Raw genomic sequence first — 15,299 nt, 5'->3', positions numbered from 1 at the left:
TCAGCCAAACTGGTGGGTTTGGCCGAACCTGCACTGAGCCATATTTGGCCCAGCTCTGGCCCACCTATTACCTGCATTGAATAGATACCAAAACTCATGGAGAAGTATTATTTTATTTAAATTATGCATGGGTCCTTTCATATGCTTCATATTTTCCAAGGATTGGACGCTTGAATTTGGATGATAATAACAACCATGAACAGAAGGCAGGATTGGTGGGATCAAAGTAGAGGAATTCAAGTCGAACAAATCTTCACTAATGACATCTTTGAAGGCATATTATCAAGATAGAGTTGGTAAACATGGGTAAATAGGTCAAGGAAAAGTCAATTCACCTTCCTATAAATAGGGTTCCACCCTCTCTATAAACTCGATGATCTTGTTTGAGTAAAAATGGCTTTTCGAGTTGCTAAGTCTTTGTTGAGTTGTGTCCCTTTCTTTCCTTATTTGGTTTCGAGCTTTCTTGTAACCAACAATTCACTTTCATTGTAATGGAAAGTTGGGTCACGTATACAATTAAAAAAGCCCCTAGAGTTGATTGATGCTCTTGGGAAGCAAATCGGACAAGACAACTGATGAAGAATGGACGGTGATGGAGTGGAAGGCTACCGGTACAATTTGATTATGTCTATTCAATGAGGTAAAGTACACTATAATCAAGGCGAATTCATCGAAGTAATTATGGAAGAGCTTATTAGAACTCTATATGGCAAAGTCATGAGTGCTGAAGCATCTACAATTTAGGTTACACATGGAGGAAGGTGCACAATTCGTTGACAATCTAAATGTCTTCAACAAGCTTGGATTGCAGCTAGTAAGTGTGGATGAGAAAATTGAGGAGAACGATAAGGACATCATACTGGGTTCATCCTTACCACCATCACGGGAACAATTTTTCATAAATATTCTTATAGGGAAAACCACTATCAACTTTAACTAGACAACTGCATACCTACTAGAAGGTGGAGTCCTTTAAGAAGCTACAACAATCTTCATCCTCAGGTTATCAAGCATTGGCTGTTTCAGGTGGAGCAGGTAAAGTCAAAAATCACAAGAAGAAGAAACGCAAGAGTAAGGGCATGCACATGCTATCTATGTGATGAGGAGGGTCACATGATAAAGGACGGTCCAAGTTTGAACACTATGAGAGGAGTTTTCTCAGTGGCAAGTGATGTACTTATAATCAGCCAACTAGGTAATATTCGTGAATCGATATTAGATTCATGGAGTTCCTTCTATTTAGGCGAGGGTCATGTTGGACGAACGATCTCTACGTCAGGCGAATGAAACTGTTCACATGAAGAGTTGCAAGTATACAATCACTGAAGTAGGAGTTAGGCATTTATGTTCGGAGATGCATATATGTACTCGCTGTAACATATATGTTACTATAGTGTATTCATAGTGTTTTTACCAAGCTTCTCGCAATGAAATGTTAGTGTTTAAATAACTCTTGTCCCAACATATAAGTATGCCATCTTCTTATAACAAAGCCGGTAGGGGAATCTCTCTCAGGGATCAAGTTTTTCAATATAGTTTTTTTCATCACCCCTAGTTTCTTTTAGAAACATTCACCAATAGACCTGAGCATTTTAGCTCAGCCTGGCCTAAGGCTGCTAGGCTTTGGCCTGCCCACGTCTAATGGCCATGCTTTATCAGAGGAAACCAAGCCCGGAGAAAATTTGGACCGCCCCAATACTAGATTGACAATTTAATTTAATTGTTTTTTAATTGAAAAATAATGGGAAGTCTAAGCCTGAGCCAAAAAATCAGCCGAAGTTGCCTATGGGACATGATAGGGCATGGATTTTAGGCCCAAAATAGCCGTAATCTTTTTGGCCCGGCCTAGCCCATTGAATGTTCAGGTTTATTCATCCTCCTTTCTCGACCCAAATAAATCCTTATATTTTCTTTCTCATGTTCTCATAATTTTTTTCTTTCTGCCACATGCAATATACCTTCCTTAACACCCAGTAGTTAACAACCCAACATGATTTATTCCTCTACCTCAAGAAAATTCTATATTTCCTTTAGTAATATTTTATCATTTATTTTAATTTTTCCTGGCCTCTAGATAGCCAAACCACGAGTCAGCTTAGCATAGCACGCCAATCAGCCTAGTTTCGACCAATTATTCACAATGATAGGTGCCTATGGTGATTTCACAGATATCAAAATGTGCTGGCCGAGTCACTCGGAAGTACTTCATAGGGGTAGGGTGTGTGTCATGTGTTCATATTGGTGAGTAGTGTGTTTTGCAAAATATACAAATTCTGTGTAATAATACTCTCCCAGGTATAAAAGGTTGTCGTGCTGCATGTGTATCAGTTTAACATACACATGTTTTAGAAAATAGATAGGTAGTCATTGAGATGCATGCTCTAGGATAGACTTGGGATGGATGTCCATACTTTGGAAGAAGCAAATAGAGGCTATGCAGCATTCTTGGATCAAATTTCATATTGTTGAGTTCATGCAAACAACCAACAGTGTCAAGTACATGAGTTGAACACAGATAGTAACGCAAAAGTTGAAATCATATGGATAGAGTAAAATCTTTGTTTGCAGAGTTCACTGGTAGAAAAATGAACATTAGTCCCAGTTGGATAGCCTCATATATCTCGAACATCCAACCGAGACTAATTTTTTGAGACTAAAGGTCACCCTCTTTAGTCCTGGGTCACTCACCTGGGACTAAAGACTCTCTTTAGTCCCGGTTGGATCGTCTTTAGTCCCGGTTGGTAATAAAAACCGGGACTAAAGAGGCCGCCATGCATGCGCATGCACGTGGCCCCTTTAGTCCCGGTTGGTAATATACCAACTAGGACTAAAGACCTTTTTTTTCTTTTTACCCTGAATTCTTTTCTATATTAATGCTAATTGTTGCTTCACTTATATATATACCTATACGTATACATCCTTAGCGTACACTACTTACATGCATACGCTCATATTGTATGCATGCCATCTATATATTTCATGATAGTATATGCATAATATTAATTATAACTACTATATATACAATTCTTAGTAGTTTATACACATCAAACTAGTATTTATACAATTACTATATATATATATAATAATTTGTCCTCTTCATTCCTAGGATCCTCCGTCGTGGTGTTGCTCGGTTCAGCTATTGAATGTCCATCATAATAAAATGTTCCAATGGGATTTATCACCTTGTCCACTATAAATCCTATGAGAGCTTCTTGGATTTCCAAAAGCCTCTCCTTCTCCAATAGTTCTTCTCTAATATGCATCATCTGTAATTTGGAAATATGTGAATGTTACACCAACAATTAAATATAATGAGCTAGAAAACGATTAATTATTAATAGGTTTATTTTACGTACAGTTATATCTTCCGATATCACCTTGTCCCTCACGAAATGGTACATGTTCTCCCAGACATAGTATCCACATAAATTATTCCCTTGTTCCTATCTAAAACACTTTAGTGGAAAAAAATAATTTATAATATATTTGTGTTGTAGAATGTACAAAATGTGCAAACTTCATACATATTGGGAACGTTGTACTAAATGTAAGTTTTCTTTGAAATCACCATGGTGACGCTTACATAATCATTTCCATTCACTGCAAATTAAAATAATGAATGATACAGTGTTAGGTGACAATTTAGGAATCAAACTTTTGCATAGAGATAAAGATCCAGAATTGTTACAAGTTAAGCATGTCTTGAATGTCTTGTTGCTCGTCCTTTGGTTTCCTCAACGAATCAACACAATAACTTCGCTTTGATCAATCATAATTATAAGGAGAATCCAATAGAAACTCCGTACATAAATGTTCATATTAGAACTAACTAACATTAATTAGGTAAGGAAATAGAAAACGAAAATAGGAAGTACCCGCACTTACTTAAAGTTGTAAGGCAATAGTATGCATTGCTTGTAATTCTATTGCTCCAAGAATTTGTATATTCGGTCCAATGTATCCTTTGGGTGATTTCGAATTTGATCTTGGTTAACAAGCGTTGGGTCCACGAAACCAACATTGAAGTACGATTCTCGGCGGCACCTCTGATTTCCAAAGCATTTATACTAATCTGTACTAATTTCCTAAGCAATTATAACAATTTTTCAGAGCATTTATACTAATTTGTACTAATTTACTAAGCATTTATAGTGATTTCTACTAACTTACTAAGCATTTATAATGATTTCTACTAATTTCCTAAGCATTTATACTATTTTGTACTAATTTCCACTAATTGTATAGGGCATTTGCACTAATTTTAATTCTAGTCTATTGAGCATTTTTCTAAGCACTTATACTTAATTTATACTTTTTTTCTAATTTATACAATTTTTCTAATTTATACAATTTTTCTAAGTTTTTAAACTATTTTTTACAATTTTTCTAAATATTTGAACTAATTTATACTAATTTTCTATGGATTTATTCTAATTTATACAATTCTTCTAAGTTATCTAATTTTCTTTTCTAATTTTCAACGAAATAAAAAACGCGGCTTACGTTAGCGAGCCACGGTTGGAGTCGGCGCACCCGTACCTCGTCGCAAGGGGACATCGGGGATGAGTGCGATGGCGTGCGGCGGCGAACGGCGGGGCGGCGGGCCGGTGTGCGGGGCCGGGGGATGGCGCCGATGGAGCGCGATTCGGCCAGTGGTGGCCGCATGGTGGTCGGTGGCATCGGGGGCAGCTCTCTGCGACGTCGGGCCGGGGAGGAGGGCGCCGCCGGGGAGCCGGGGCACGTAGGCAAAGGGGCGGTGGCAGCAGCCAGCGGGGAGGGCTAGGGTGCTACTGCCAGGGGCGCTGGAGGCATCGTTGAGGAGGCGGGGGAGGCACCGGGGTAGTGTTGCGGAGAAGACGCTGGCCGAAGCAATGACAAGGTGGAGGGGGACGCCCGTAGAGGAGATCATGGTGGCACTAGTGGCGATGCGGGCGATGGAGCGACGAGAATCGTGAAATCGGCTAAGTCCCGAGCAGGGGGAATGGCTTGGATATTTATACTCCCATCCTTTTAGTCCCGATTGGTAGTACCACCCTGTTGGGATACGAGGTAGGCGCAAATCAAAAAATTCTACCGCGTAAACCAGGAAAACTGCCGTATGAGGATCACGTGATTACCACTCGATGCATTACTGGTGCGGAAGATGTAGATTCGCGTCGATGTAGCGAAGTCGATCAGCGTAGTCGTACGTAGTCGATCACGTCGACGTCCAGCAGCTCCTCAGCAGCTCGTCCACGTGCAGCAAGAACGCCCTCGTGCCGCGGCTCTTCGTCGGCTCGTCGTGGCTCGTCGGCGGCTCGTCCAAGTGATGCAGGCGCAACACCTCCAAGGTATCCACATGTGCAGGGAGGAAGCGTCGCAAGCCGGACTGCTAGATCCGTGAGTTGCAACAGGCGAGGGCGTGGGAGGCGCGGCAGATGTGTTTCGCCAAAAGGTGTAAACCCTAGGGCGCCCCCACCCCTCTATTTATAGAGGTTCCTAACGGGCCTCTGGGTCCGAGGCCCATTAGTACTTCTAAACCTAATCCAACTCGGATCATATCCGAATTGGGCTTCCAGCCCCTTAAGTGTGTGACCCTATGGGTTCGGATACGTATAGACATGGCCCGAGTACTCCTACTCGGCCCAATAGTCGGTAGTGGCCTCTAGCAAGACGTGCCAACTCCTATACGCACACGAAGATCATATCAGATGAACCATCACAACATTATATACATGTTATTCCCTTTGCCTCACGATATTTGGTCTAGCTTCAAGCCGACCGCTCTTTCTCGATCCTGTGATTCGGAATCCCTTTGTAGGTTAACTCTTAACCGTACGTAGCATGGCCATGCATTTTCGGATCCGATCACTCGAGGGGCCCAGAGATATCACTCTCAATCAGAGAGGGGCAAATCCCATCTTGATTGACCATATCTCATAGCATGCTTCTTGACAAACTCGAAAGCTACCTTTATAACTACCCTGTTACGGCGTAGCATTTGATAGCCCCTAAGTAAGTCGATCCACATCTTGAATACATGCGACAATCTCAGGTTTAAGGACAAAGCATATATGTTGTTTAAAGAGAGAACTACTTCTCGTGTTGGGTCAGTCCTAGCACATGTCTTCACATGCGCCCACATTATTAGTTCAACATCTCCATGTCCATGACTTGTGAAACATAGTCATCAACTAATACATGTGCTAGGCTAATATTCATGTGTGTCCTCACATGAACTCCGACTAGGGACAACCTTAAAATAACCATACAAGTAAAGAGTTTCACACACAATTCACATAATTGCAAATCAATTCAAGTAGCCTTTAATGGATATTCAAGGAACACAACATAAATCATGGATACAAATGGAATATCATCATCTCTATGATTGCCTCTAGGGCATACCTCCAACACACCCGGGACTAAAGGGGGGCAGCGCGCGGGAGATGAAAATTCACCCCCATTTAGTCCCCAGTGGTAGTTCCAACCGGAACTAAAGGATCCCTCCCCTTTGCCTTCCCCGTGCAAACCATTATTTCCATCATTTTATTTCAACAATCAATTTACTCAAAATGTTAAAAATTTTATAAATATATAATAAATGTACCAGAGTAGATGAGATGTTGAATAAATTTCTTTAGATTACTATTTTGAAGATGTAATAAAAAACAGTACTAAACTATAATTCTTAATATATTTTAAGTTGATTTAATACTTTTGCTTAATCAAGAAAAAATGAAAAAAATCAAGGTTTTAAACATGCAAAAATATATCCAATTAGCTTATGTGATTAAGTTAATATATTGAACATACAATTTTTTTTAACTTTTTATTGTTGTTTATATTGATCGAATAATCATGTGATGAGCCAAAAACTCTCATAAAGGATAATCATATATAGTCCATTACATGAATGAGTTTTACACATCACTAAAATATAATAGAAAGGTTCTGATGACCGTAGAGCATTACAATGTAACGTTAAAAAACTTCTTTTTGATGCAAGTTCATTGATCATTATCGTGACGTAAGTATGGAGCCTCTTCTTTAGCTAGCATGATGTTTGGATCAACTTCGACAGCTAATGGAGGCATGCCATCAAACTGATCATAATCATCTGACTGGTCTGTTTTGTCCTCAACTCCCACTATTACTCTTTTACCTGGAAGAACTATGTAGATCTTTAGCTCCCATGGTTTTTATTTATCTTCTGAATTATTCTTGGGTTTGCTAGACATGTCCTTCACATAGAAAACCTGATGCACATCATTGGCTAGGACGAATGGTTCATCTTTGTATCCAGTCTTGCTCAAGTCCACAATTGTCAGTCCATACTAATCTTTTGTATGAATTCCTTTTCTGGTTGGTTGGTATTGGCCAATTTGAGAAAATAATGCAAGTCATCAATGAACTTCTTGGTCCATCTGTCCATGTTGTACATCCATTGCTAGTCCATCTGCATGGTATTACTAGGAAAATTGATATAGGGATTCGAATTAGATAAAAAACTTGATCAATATTAGGTAGGGGAAAAATAGAGTAAATGTGTTTATAATATTTAGTCCTTGCAATAAAGATGAAAGAAATAGAATTACTCATAATTTACACCAATTAACCTTCGTAAAGATAAAAACAATTCACATGAAACTTACACCAATCAACCTTCGTATCATTCACTAGGTCGACAAAAAAAATGCTTGAATTCTACAACAAGACAATAAAGATATATATACACTAAAGATTACAGACACTCCATAGTGGACTTCACGGAGGAAAAAATCCTAAAATAATGGTAGAACGGAGCAGAATATTCACCCTCCAAGCCATCTCTGCACATGACTCAATCTTCTCCAAAGTCTATGAAGAGTTACCTCCGCTCCTCCAGTACCAGAAAAGAATAGTAGAATAGAAGATCTTCAAGTCCACATACTCTGGCTGATTATCATAAAGGAATCTTCAAATAATTATCCAAACATCTTTTGGAGCAAGTGCCACATTTTCATAATAGAAGTATAATGACACACAATAGGGGCAAAAGTCCCATTCACTGAGCATGACCCATTTTGGCAAGCCAAAACAAACCAAAAGCTGATGGGTCAAGATCAGTGAACAAATCTCTGCTTGAACAGGTTATTGGGCCACCATACTTCTATTATGAGAATGTGGTTCCAAAAGTTATTTGGAAAACTATTTCAAGATTCTTTTATGATATTTAGCCAGAGTTTGTCGACTCGAAATTCTTCTATTCTACCATTATTTTTGGATTCTTGACTCTGTGAAGTCCATTATAGAGCGTTTGTAGTCTTTAGTATTTCTTTGTTGTTCTATTCCACAATTCTAGCATTAAGTTGACCGGTGGTTGGGTTCATGTCACTCTAATTTAATATGCAAACTATTTATTTGCCTCATTTTATTGTAAGTATTAAATATTAAAAACACATTTACTCTATTTTTTACCTCAATTTTATTGCAAGGACTATTTATTTATCTTAATTTTATTGCAAGGACTAAATATTAAAAATACATTAGTCTATTTTTCCCATACCTAATATTAATCAAGTTCTTTATCTAATATGAATCGTATATACCAAGCTATCTATCCATCAAATTCTAGCTAAAAACATATATAAATAAAAAATCCTCTCCATTCTCCAGCAGCACCTCACTAAGCTTGCTCGCCATGGAGAAAGAGCCCGAGCTCTCGGTTTGATGAGTGGCTCGGGTTCGGGGAGGAAGAAGGGGATTTGTAGGGTGAACATTTAGTCCCGGTTAAAAATCAACCGGGACTAAATGCCCCACCAGATTCCCTCGACCATCCTAGTCGTTACAACCGGGATTAAAGAGGGAGCTTTAGTCACGGTTAATATTACTAACCGACCGAGGCTAAAGCTCCTGTCGGATGTGGCTGTCGATGGTGACCGTTTGACCCGGGACTACAGGTCAAAAACAACCGAGATGTTTGTCTTGGATGGAAAGGGACATTTTGGCATAGGTCTCCATGCTTATCTTATGATGATTACTTGGTGTGACACATCTCACGGCCGCCAATACTATATTTCGTTGCTCAAATCAAACACAAAGCAATTGATTATCATTTGTTTGGGAACGTGCAGCATCGAAATCACTTGAGGGCCGAGGTCATTTTCTTAGCTTCAAGTAGTTTGCAGCTGTTTCTATCAAAGCCATTGTCGGTTCCATTGTTTAACATATTCAGAAGCAATCTCAACATTGTACTGTCCTGTCCGGGCATAGGATATTAAAGAGCTTGAATTCGTCTCTAATAATAGAATATATGCTGCTTATCTCGTACTACGTACCAAACATCAAGGTATAGATTATATAGGTTTGGATGAGCAAATAAAGCCGTACCCGATTGAGAAGTCCGACACAGCTGCCACCTCCTCTTGCAACCTCTTATGGCACAGATAAGTACGGTGTCGTTAAAAGGCTTCCGGCAAACCACATCTCTATTTGCAACTACTTGGGGATCGATACCAGAAGCTATCGCAGTTATGTAAGATCACGAGGTCGTTAGATTGTTTCTTGTATCACAGCATCAGCATAAGACAAATAGAAAACAAGGGAAGCATGCAGAACGTATGAATGATATCACAGCATTGCAAATGGCATCACAGAAGTTACGTAGCAACCTTACACGACCAGTTGCAGCAAACAACTTATAATGGTACCGAACATCAACTAATTATTCGATGGATAATTGCAATGTTTAACACAATCTTAAGGGCTTCTCAACATAAAGGCAGGAACATGAAAAGTAGCTCGTGGCAGGCTGCTCCATTTGTAGAACAATTAAGGCCTCTCGCCACGGATCCTTGTAGCCAGATGAACATCTTTGGGCATGATTGTCACACGCTTGGCATGGATAGCACATAAGTTGGTGTCCTCAAAGAGACTCACAAGATATGATTCTGCTGCCTCCTGCAAAGCAAGCACTGCATGGCTCTGGAAACGCAGGTCACTCTGCATGCGTAGCCATGAGGAACTATAAGAACTCTAAGAAAAAATGTTATTTGTTTGAATACTCTGCCTTAGTGCCTTACACATGTGAAAAATAACTAGGACAGATTCAGACATGTAGCAATCAAGGAACTGTACCTTGTAAAGCTGCGCAATCTCCCGAACGAGCCTCTGGAAGGGCAGCTTCCTTATGAGCAGCTCAGTGGCCTTTTGATACTTGCGAATTTCACTACAGAGTAAGAGGAAATCAGTTATTGCATTGCCGAAGAAAAAAAGATATAATATAACATCGTGATTCGCTTCTTTTACAGATACTTGATGAGTGAAAGACTACTCATAATGAGAGGAAATAAAATTGCATTGTGCTCTACATACCGAATAGCTACCGTTCCTGGACGGTATCGGCGAGGCTTCTTCACTCCTCCGGTTATCGGAGCTGTCTTACGAGCCGAAGCCTATGGTCACAGAGAACCTGTAAGTTAATACTAGTACTGAAGTTATAATTTTAATACTAATCGTAATGATAGGTAATGTGCAAAGTCTTGCACGTACAAATATCCTTGCAAGTTGCTTTCTTGGGGCTTTTCCTCCGCTCGACTTACGAGCTGTCTGCTTAGTACGAGCCATCCTTCAAACAAAGTGGTAATTTCTTTTAAAACTAAAGCATGAGTTCCTTTGTACAAGATACTGTCATGGGAATTGAAATGCTTGTAAGAATTAGAAACAAAACTTCGTAGCATATACTAGTAACCTTCATCTAGTATCTGGTAGGATGTAACTGACTGAAATGTGCATGGAACCAGAAGATGGAAGACAAACACACAACAATGGCTTACTAAATAATCATCATGTATTACTAGAAAAATTGAGTACAGACGTATCATAGCAAATAAAATTTTGTATATACATATATATGGAGAATGTGAGTTGAGACGTGATTGTTTGGCATGGAAAGACTATAATGCAAATAAAGGACAATCAGCAGGGCTTCAAGAGAATTAGGGCATTGGATTGGGTACGGTAGATATAGAATTTCAGAGGGAATAAGCAATCTCATTACCCCAGTGGTCTACCAAGTAAACAAGTACTCCCTCCATCCCAAATTAATTTCCCAAATTATAAGTCGCTTTAACTTTTTTGATACATTCACTTTGCTATGTATATAGATATAACAATATATCTAGATGCATAGCAAAATGAATGTACCAAAAAAATCAAAGCGACTTATAGTTTGGGATGGAAGGAGTAGGACGTTAGCATTTGTCTGCTATAGACTGTTTACATGAACCACTTACGCATCGCACTGATGACTGATCACCGTTCATGAGCCCAGAGGTGATAACGTTGAACTATGTTTCTAGAGCACACAGCAGAAGAAGACCGAATCTCATGTCCGACCAAAATGACGCAAGCTAGGAAAATTATCAGACGATTCTGAAAATATATATCTAGCAAATATTCTCTACTCCAATCCTAATAAGATCCAGAACCTAGAGGTTTCACATATAATCAAAACCCTAAGTGGTTCTAGGGTTTTGATCGTGTGAACCACACGCCCTGAACGGTGCAACAAGAGGATGAAACATGTCGGTCTGTCTCGATGAGGAGGACAAAGCAAGGATATAGCCATCACGTATCTCCAATTAGGGCACAAACTGAAACTGAAGTACCTAGGCGAGAATAGCTAATCTTCATAAAGGAAATGATATTACCTCTCACAGATCGTGTGTGCGCGGCTTGCTAACCGCTATGCTGCGCTGCGTTGCTGCCTTGTTGGTGAGCCTTTCCTGTTTGAGCCGTGAGTGGTAGAAATAGCAGGAGAGGAGCGCTATTTATAGGGAGGCACGCAAAAGGCACCGCAACCGACTTGGCCGGGAGAAGGGTGTGTGCTATTCCTAAATCCTTGTTTGGTACGTTCCTGTATGATCGGACGGCTGTAACATTTTGATTTGGTTTTGTTACGCGGATCGATGGGGGCAAATGACGGATTGCTATTGGCTGATGACACTAAGTCGCGGATTCCTTCCTTTATAATATCAAAATCCTTTTTCTGGCGTTGGATACAAATCTACGGCTGAGCCTCTACGTCTTTTCTAATGCTAATTCATCCAGAACCATTAGACCGTAACTCTGACACTATATTCAGGGGATCCACACACATGGAGTAAAAAATACTTTGTGTCTCTGTGTGTTTGTACATCTTACTGAGATTGTTCATCGTTACCCTTTGTAAGGAATCAACATGCTGATGCTAGATCGTTGATAACATGGCCTGGCTGCTACCCCTCTGATCACCGGCCCGCTGCATCTCGGTGCGATCCGCGGCCGGCTCCCTGGCGACACCAGCTGCGGACACGTGCCCAGTGCGCCCTACATCGTCTCTTGCTGGGGCGGTCGCAGCTACTTTGTCAGATGAGTCCACATCGCCAGTGACTACGGCGCGCAACGCGGGTGTGGTTGTGCTGAGCTCACCAAGTTCGCCCGCGCATGCATCCCACCCCGAGGACAACATGGCGAAGGGAACGGCGCTCCAGTGCGTTAAGCGGCCCAAAATCTTGAGACCAAGCTACGCACACCGTTGGCGTCACAGCCGAAACCGGCTCGCGTCGTCGAGACGACAGTCACACCCGTATTGCCCAAGCGCAGTGAGCGGTTAGCAAACCATGCATGGTCTCTCCAATGTCGCTGCAGCCAAGCGTGGCGAAGTCCTCATGATAAAGCGTTTTCGGAATGATGGAAGGTAGGTACCGGTGACTCCCGAAACCAAGCAAGCATACAAGAAGCTATATGGGTCAACACTCGAGACGACGACGCACTTCAAGGCCATGGAGGAGTTGTTCCTAGGGAGCTCGCAGACAGCGATCGACCGTCACCATGGCCTGATGAGAGACAGTTCCGTGGGTGTGTTTAGGTTGATAGCTCTCATGTAATAAGCATGCAATGGGATTTGTTTGGTGCAGGTGCTCTTGCCGTGCATTGTATTGTTTGAAACTTTTACCTTTAATACAAAGATATAATCTCTCCTGCGTATTTGAGAAAAAAAAATAATATGGCCTTGTTGGACCACTTGGTATTCAATGACACAGTGACGCCACAATATACAGGGACTGTGGATCACGGGAGTTCGCATGAGGAAACAAAAAAATGAGCATGCATATGGCCACCATGCTCTAGAAGAATGTAGTCGAGTATACCGGCCTACCACTGGGAAGGGTATGGGCAAATCCACTCTTATTCACACCCAAATCTAAATAATTATTATCCACTCCTTACCCTCCTCAATCCCACTCATTAACTTTGTGCTACATATATATACATATCCAATGGATAAATTGTACCCTCCCATTTCTAATGGGTATATAATTTTCTACCCATACCCTCCAGAAGTGGGTGGGTGTGGATTTAGGGAGAGGGTATGCATACCCAATGGTAGGTATATATTGAGGTGCTCTGGTTAAGGTCATCTGAGATCCACCCGGGCTGTCCGGAGTCACCGTGAATGCTGCCATGACAGCATAGATGAGCGAGCTCATGTATCTCCCAAGCTCATGTATTATCCGTGTTGGCTTAAACTTGCACCATCACAAATGAAAGAGAGGCAGCACGAATAGTCCATTATTTTTGTGTCGACTTGTACATCTGGTATGAATGACTTATTTGTGCCCGCTTATTTATATCCGGCATGGATGAACTAATACAAATAAGTGTTTTCTCTAGTAGTGGGGTGGACTAGTGTTCCGACCCAGAGCACTTCAAAGAGAGTAATCCAAACAAACATGTTACATGTAGCCTTACTACTGGTCCCCTGTTTAGATCTGCACATTCCACCTGCAACATAGGCAAACCAAAACACTTAAAACATGGACGTGTTTCCCTCCGATTTGGAAAAGATGGCCGAACCAACCGTTTGGCAGTTATTTAACTGCAAGAAAGCCGCATTTCTCCTACTCTCACTTCTCCCCCAAGCCCCAACATCCATTACTTAACCCTCCTGCCTCCATTGCACAGAGGCATCATATACACCTGCGCCTTCTCGCCGTGCACCGTGCACGCCACGTAGTGTGTTGTGACGAGTTAACAAAATGGCTTGCTTCAAGGCAGCAGCAATGTCTCTTGTTGTGGTAGTAATCCTCGCAATTTCTGCCGTCGTCTCGGCGGAGGCCGCGGCCGTGGTCGACGCGCCGAGCCCAGCTCCGCCGGTGCCTCTCAACCTGACCGAGATCCTCACGAAGGACACCCAGTACAACGCGATCATTCGCCTGCTCAAGGACACCGAGGTGACCTCGCAGGTGACCAGCCTGATCGGCAGCGACCGGAACGCCGACGGGCTTGACTGTGCTGGCCCCGACCGCCGCGGCGTTTGCGGGGCTCCGGTTCGGCACGCTCAACCGGATGGACGCCGGACGCGCAGGCGCAGTCGCAGCTGGTGCTCTTCCACATCCTGCCCTGGTACTACAGCCTCGTGTCGTTCCAGACCACCACGAACCCCTTGCGCACGCAAGCCTCTGGCCAGCACGGCGTGTGCACCGTCAACGTGACCTCCGGCGGCGAGCGCCAGGTGAACGTGTCCACGCTCGGGAAGCCGCTCTACTCGGTGTACCCCGGCTGGCCGTGTACTCCGTCGACAAGGTTCTGCTCCCGCGGGAGCTATTCAGTCATAGCGCCGTGAAGGATGGAGCCGAGGCGCCGGCGCCGGCGGTTGGAAAACGGCAGGAGCAGGCCCCGTCGTCTACGGTGGCTGATCAAGCTCCTGCTGATGAGAAGGCAGACGACGAGGCCGCGGGGACAGCCACGAAGAGGACCAGGTGTTGAAATTTAAATTTTTAAGTATTTCACTATTTGTACGCAGTGAATATTTTCTTTTTGTCTTTAAGAATCATCGCATGCATGTATTTCATTATGTAACACTCAGCACAGCTGCATTTTTCCTTTACTTGTTTATTAATTGATTAGAGTATTTTCCTATCATATAATTTTTGTATTTAGCAGATACCTTAAATCTAATAACTGTACCTAAAATTTAAAAGGTCACCACAATGCCAAATTGTGGAGCTCCTTTTCTTTTGAAAGAGGAAATCGTGGAGTCTCTGATTTAAATGAGACGATGAATTGATTTTGGGCCTTATTTCCTTTAGTACAAAAGCTTTTTGGATTGCCAGGCCTTTGCAGTTCGGAGCACAATAAGAATATGTAATCTATTACTCTATATTAAAGTTCTTGGCCTAGTCCATCGCTCAGGGCATCAAGTTACTGTAGCGTTCTTTTTTTATACGATGTCAGCTGGGCTTCAGGCTTCAACTTTCAACAGTAGCTTCTGGAATCTACACGAGCTAACGGGA

General features: G+C 41.9%; 1 protein-coding gene and 1 pseudogene across 2 annotated transcripts; one reads left to right on the top strand and one right to left on the bottom strand.

Annotated features, from left to right (window-relative positions):
* Positions 1-9,645: 9,645 nt before the first annotated feature.
* On the bottom strand, positions 9,646-11,756 carry LOC117845378 (histone H3.3a). 2 transcript variants are annotated; one of them, XM_034726414.2, is made up of 5 exons: positions 11,673-11,756; positions 10,513-10,647; positions 10,336-10,415; positions 10,099-10,189; positions 9,646-9,963 (listed from the first exon to the last, which is right to left on the bottom strand). In XM_034726414.2, exons 2-5 carry the CDS (start codon positions 10,585-10,587, stop codon positions 9,793-9,795), a joined length of 417 nt encoding a protein of 138 aa, XP_034582305.1. In that variant the 5' UTR covers positions 10,588-10,647; positions 11,673-11,756; the 3' UTR covers positions 9,646-9,792. The 2 variants fall into 2 exon arrangements, with proteins under 2 accessions (XP_034582305.1, XP_034582297.1); XM_034726406.2 differs by having other exon boundaries at positions 10,513-10,588.
* Positions 11,757-14,063: 2,307 nt separating this feature from the next.
* Positions 14,064-14,820, top strand: LOC117854226 (fasciclin-like arabinogalactan protein 11; annotated as a pseudogene).
* The last annotated feature ends 479 nt before the right edge of the window (positions 14,821-15,299 follow it).

The sequence above is a fragment of the Setaria viridis genome, chromosome 1 (genome assembly GCF_005286985.2).
Source record: "Setaria viridis chromosome 1, Setaria_viridis_v4.0, whole genome shotgun sequence".
Classification (NCBI taxonomy): Eukaryota; Viridiplantae; Streptophyta; class Magnoliopsida; order Poales; family Poaceae; genus Setaria; species Setaria viridis.
This window is presented reverse-complemented; position numbering and strand designations above follow the sequence as displayed.

Excerpts from the sequence above, each read along its gene's own strand:
- LOC117845378 (XM_034726414.2), bottom strand. The coding sequence starts at position 10,587 with ATGGCTCGTACTAAGCAGACAGCTCGTAAGTCGAGCGGAGGAAAAGCC. Across the intron at positions 10,416-10,512 it reads AGCAACTTGCAAGGATATTT|GCTTCGGCTCGTAAGACAGC; the intron begins GTACGTGCAAGA and ends CTGTGACCATAG. Across the intron at positions 9,964-10,098 it reads AGATTGCGCAGCTTTACAAG|AGTGACCTGCGTTTCCAGAG; the intron begins GTACAGTTCCTT and ends CTACGCATGCAG.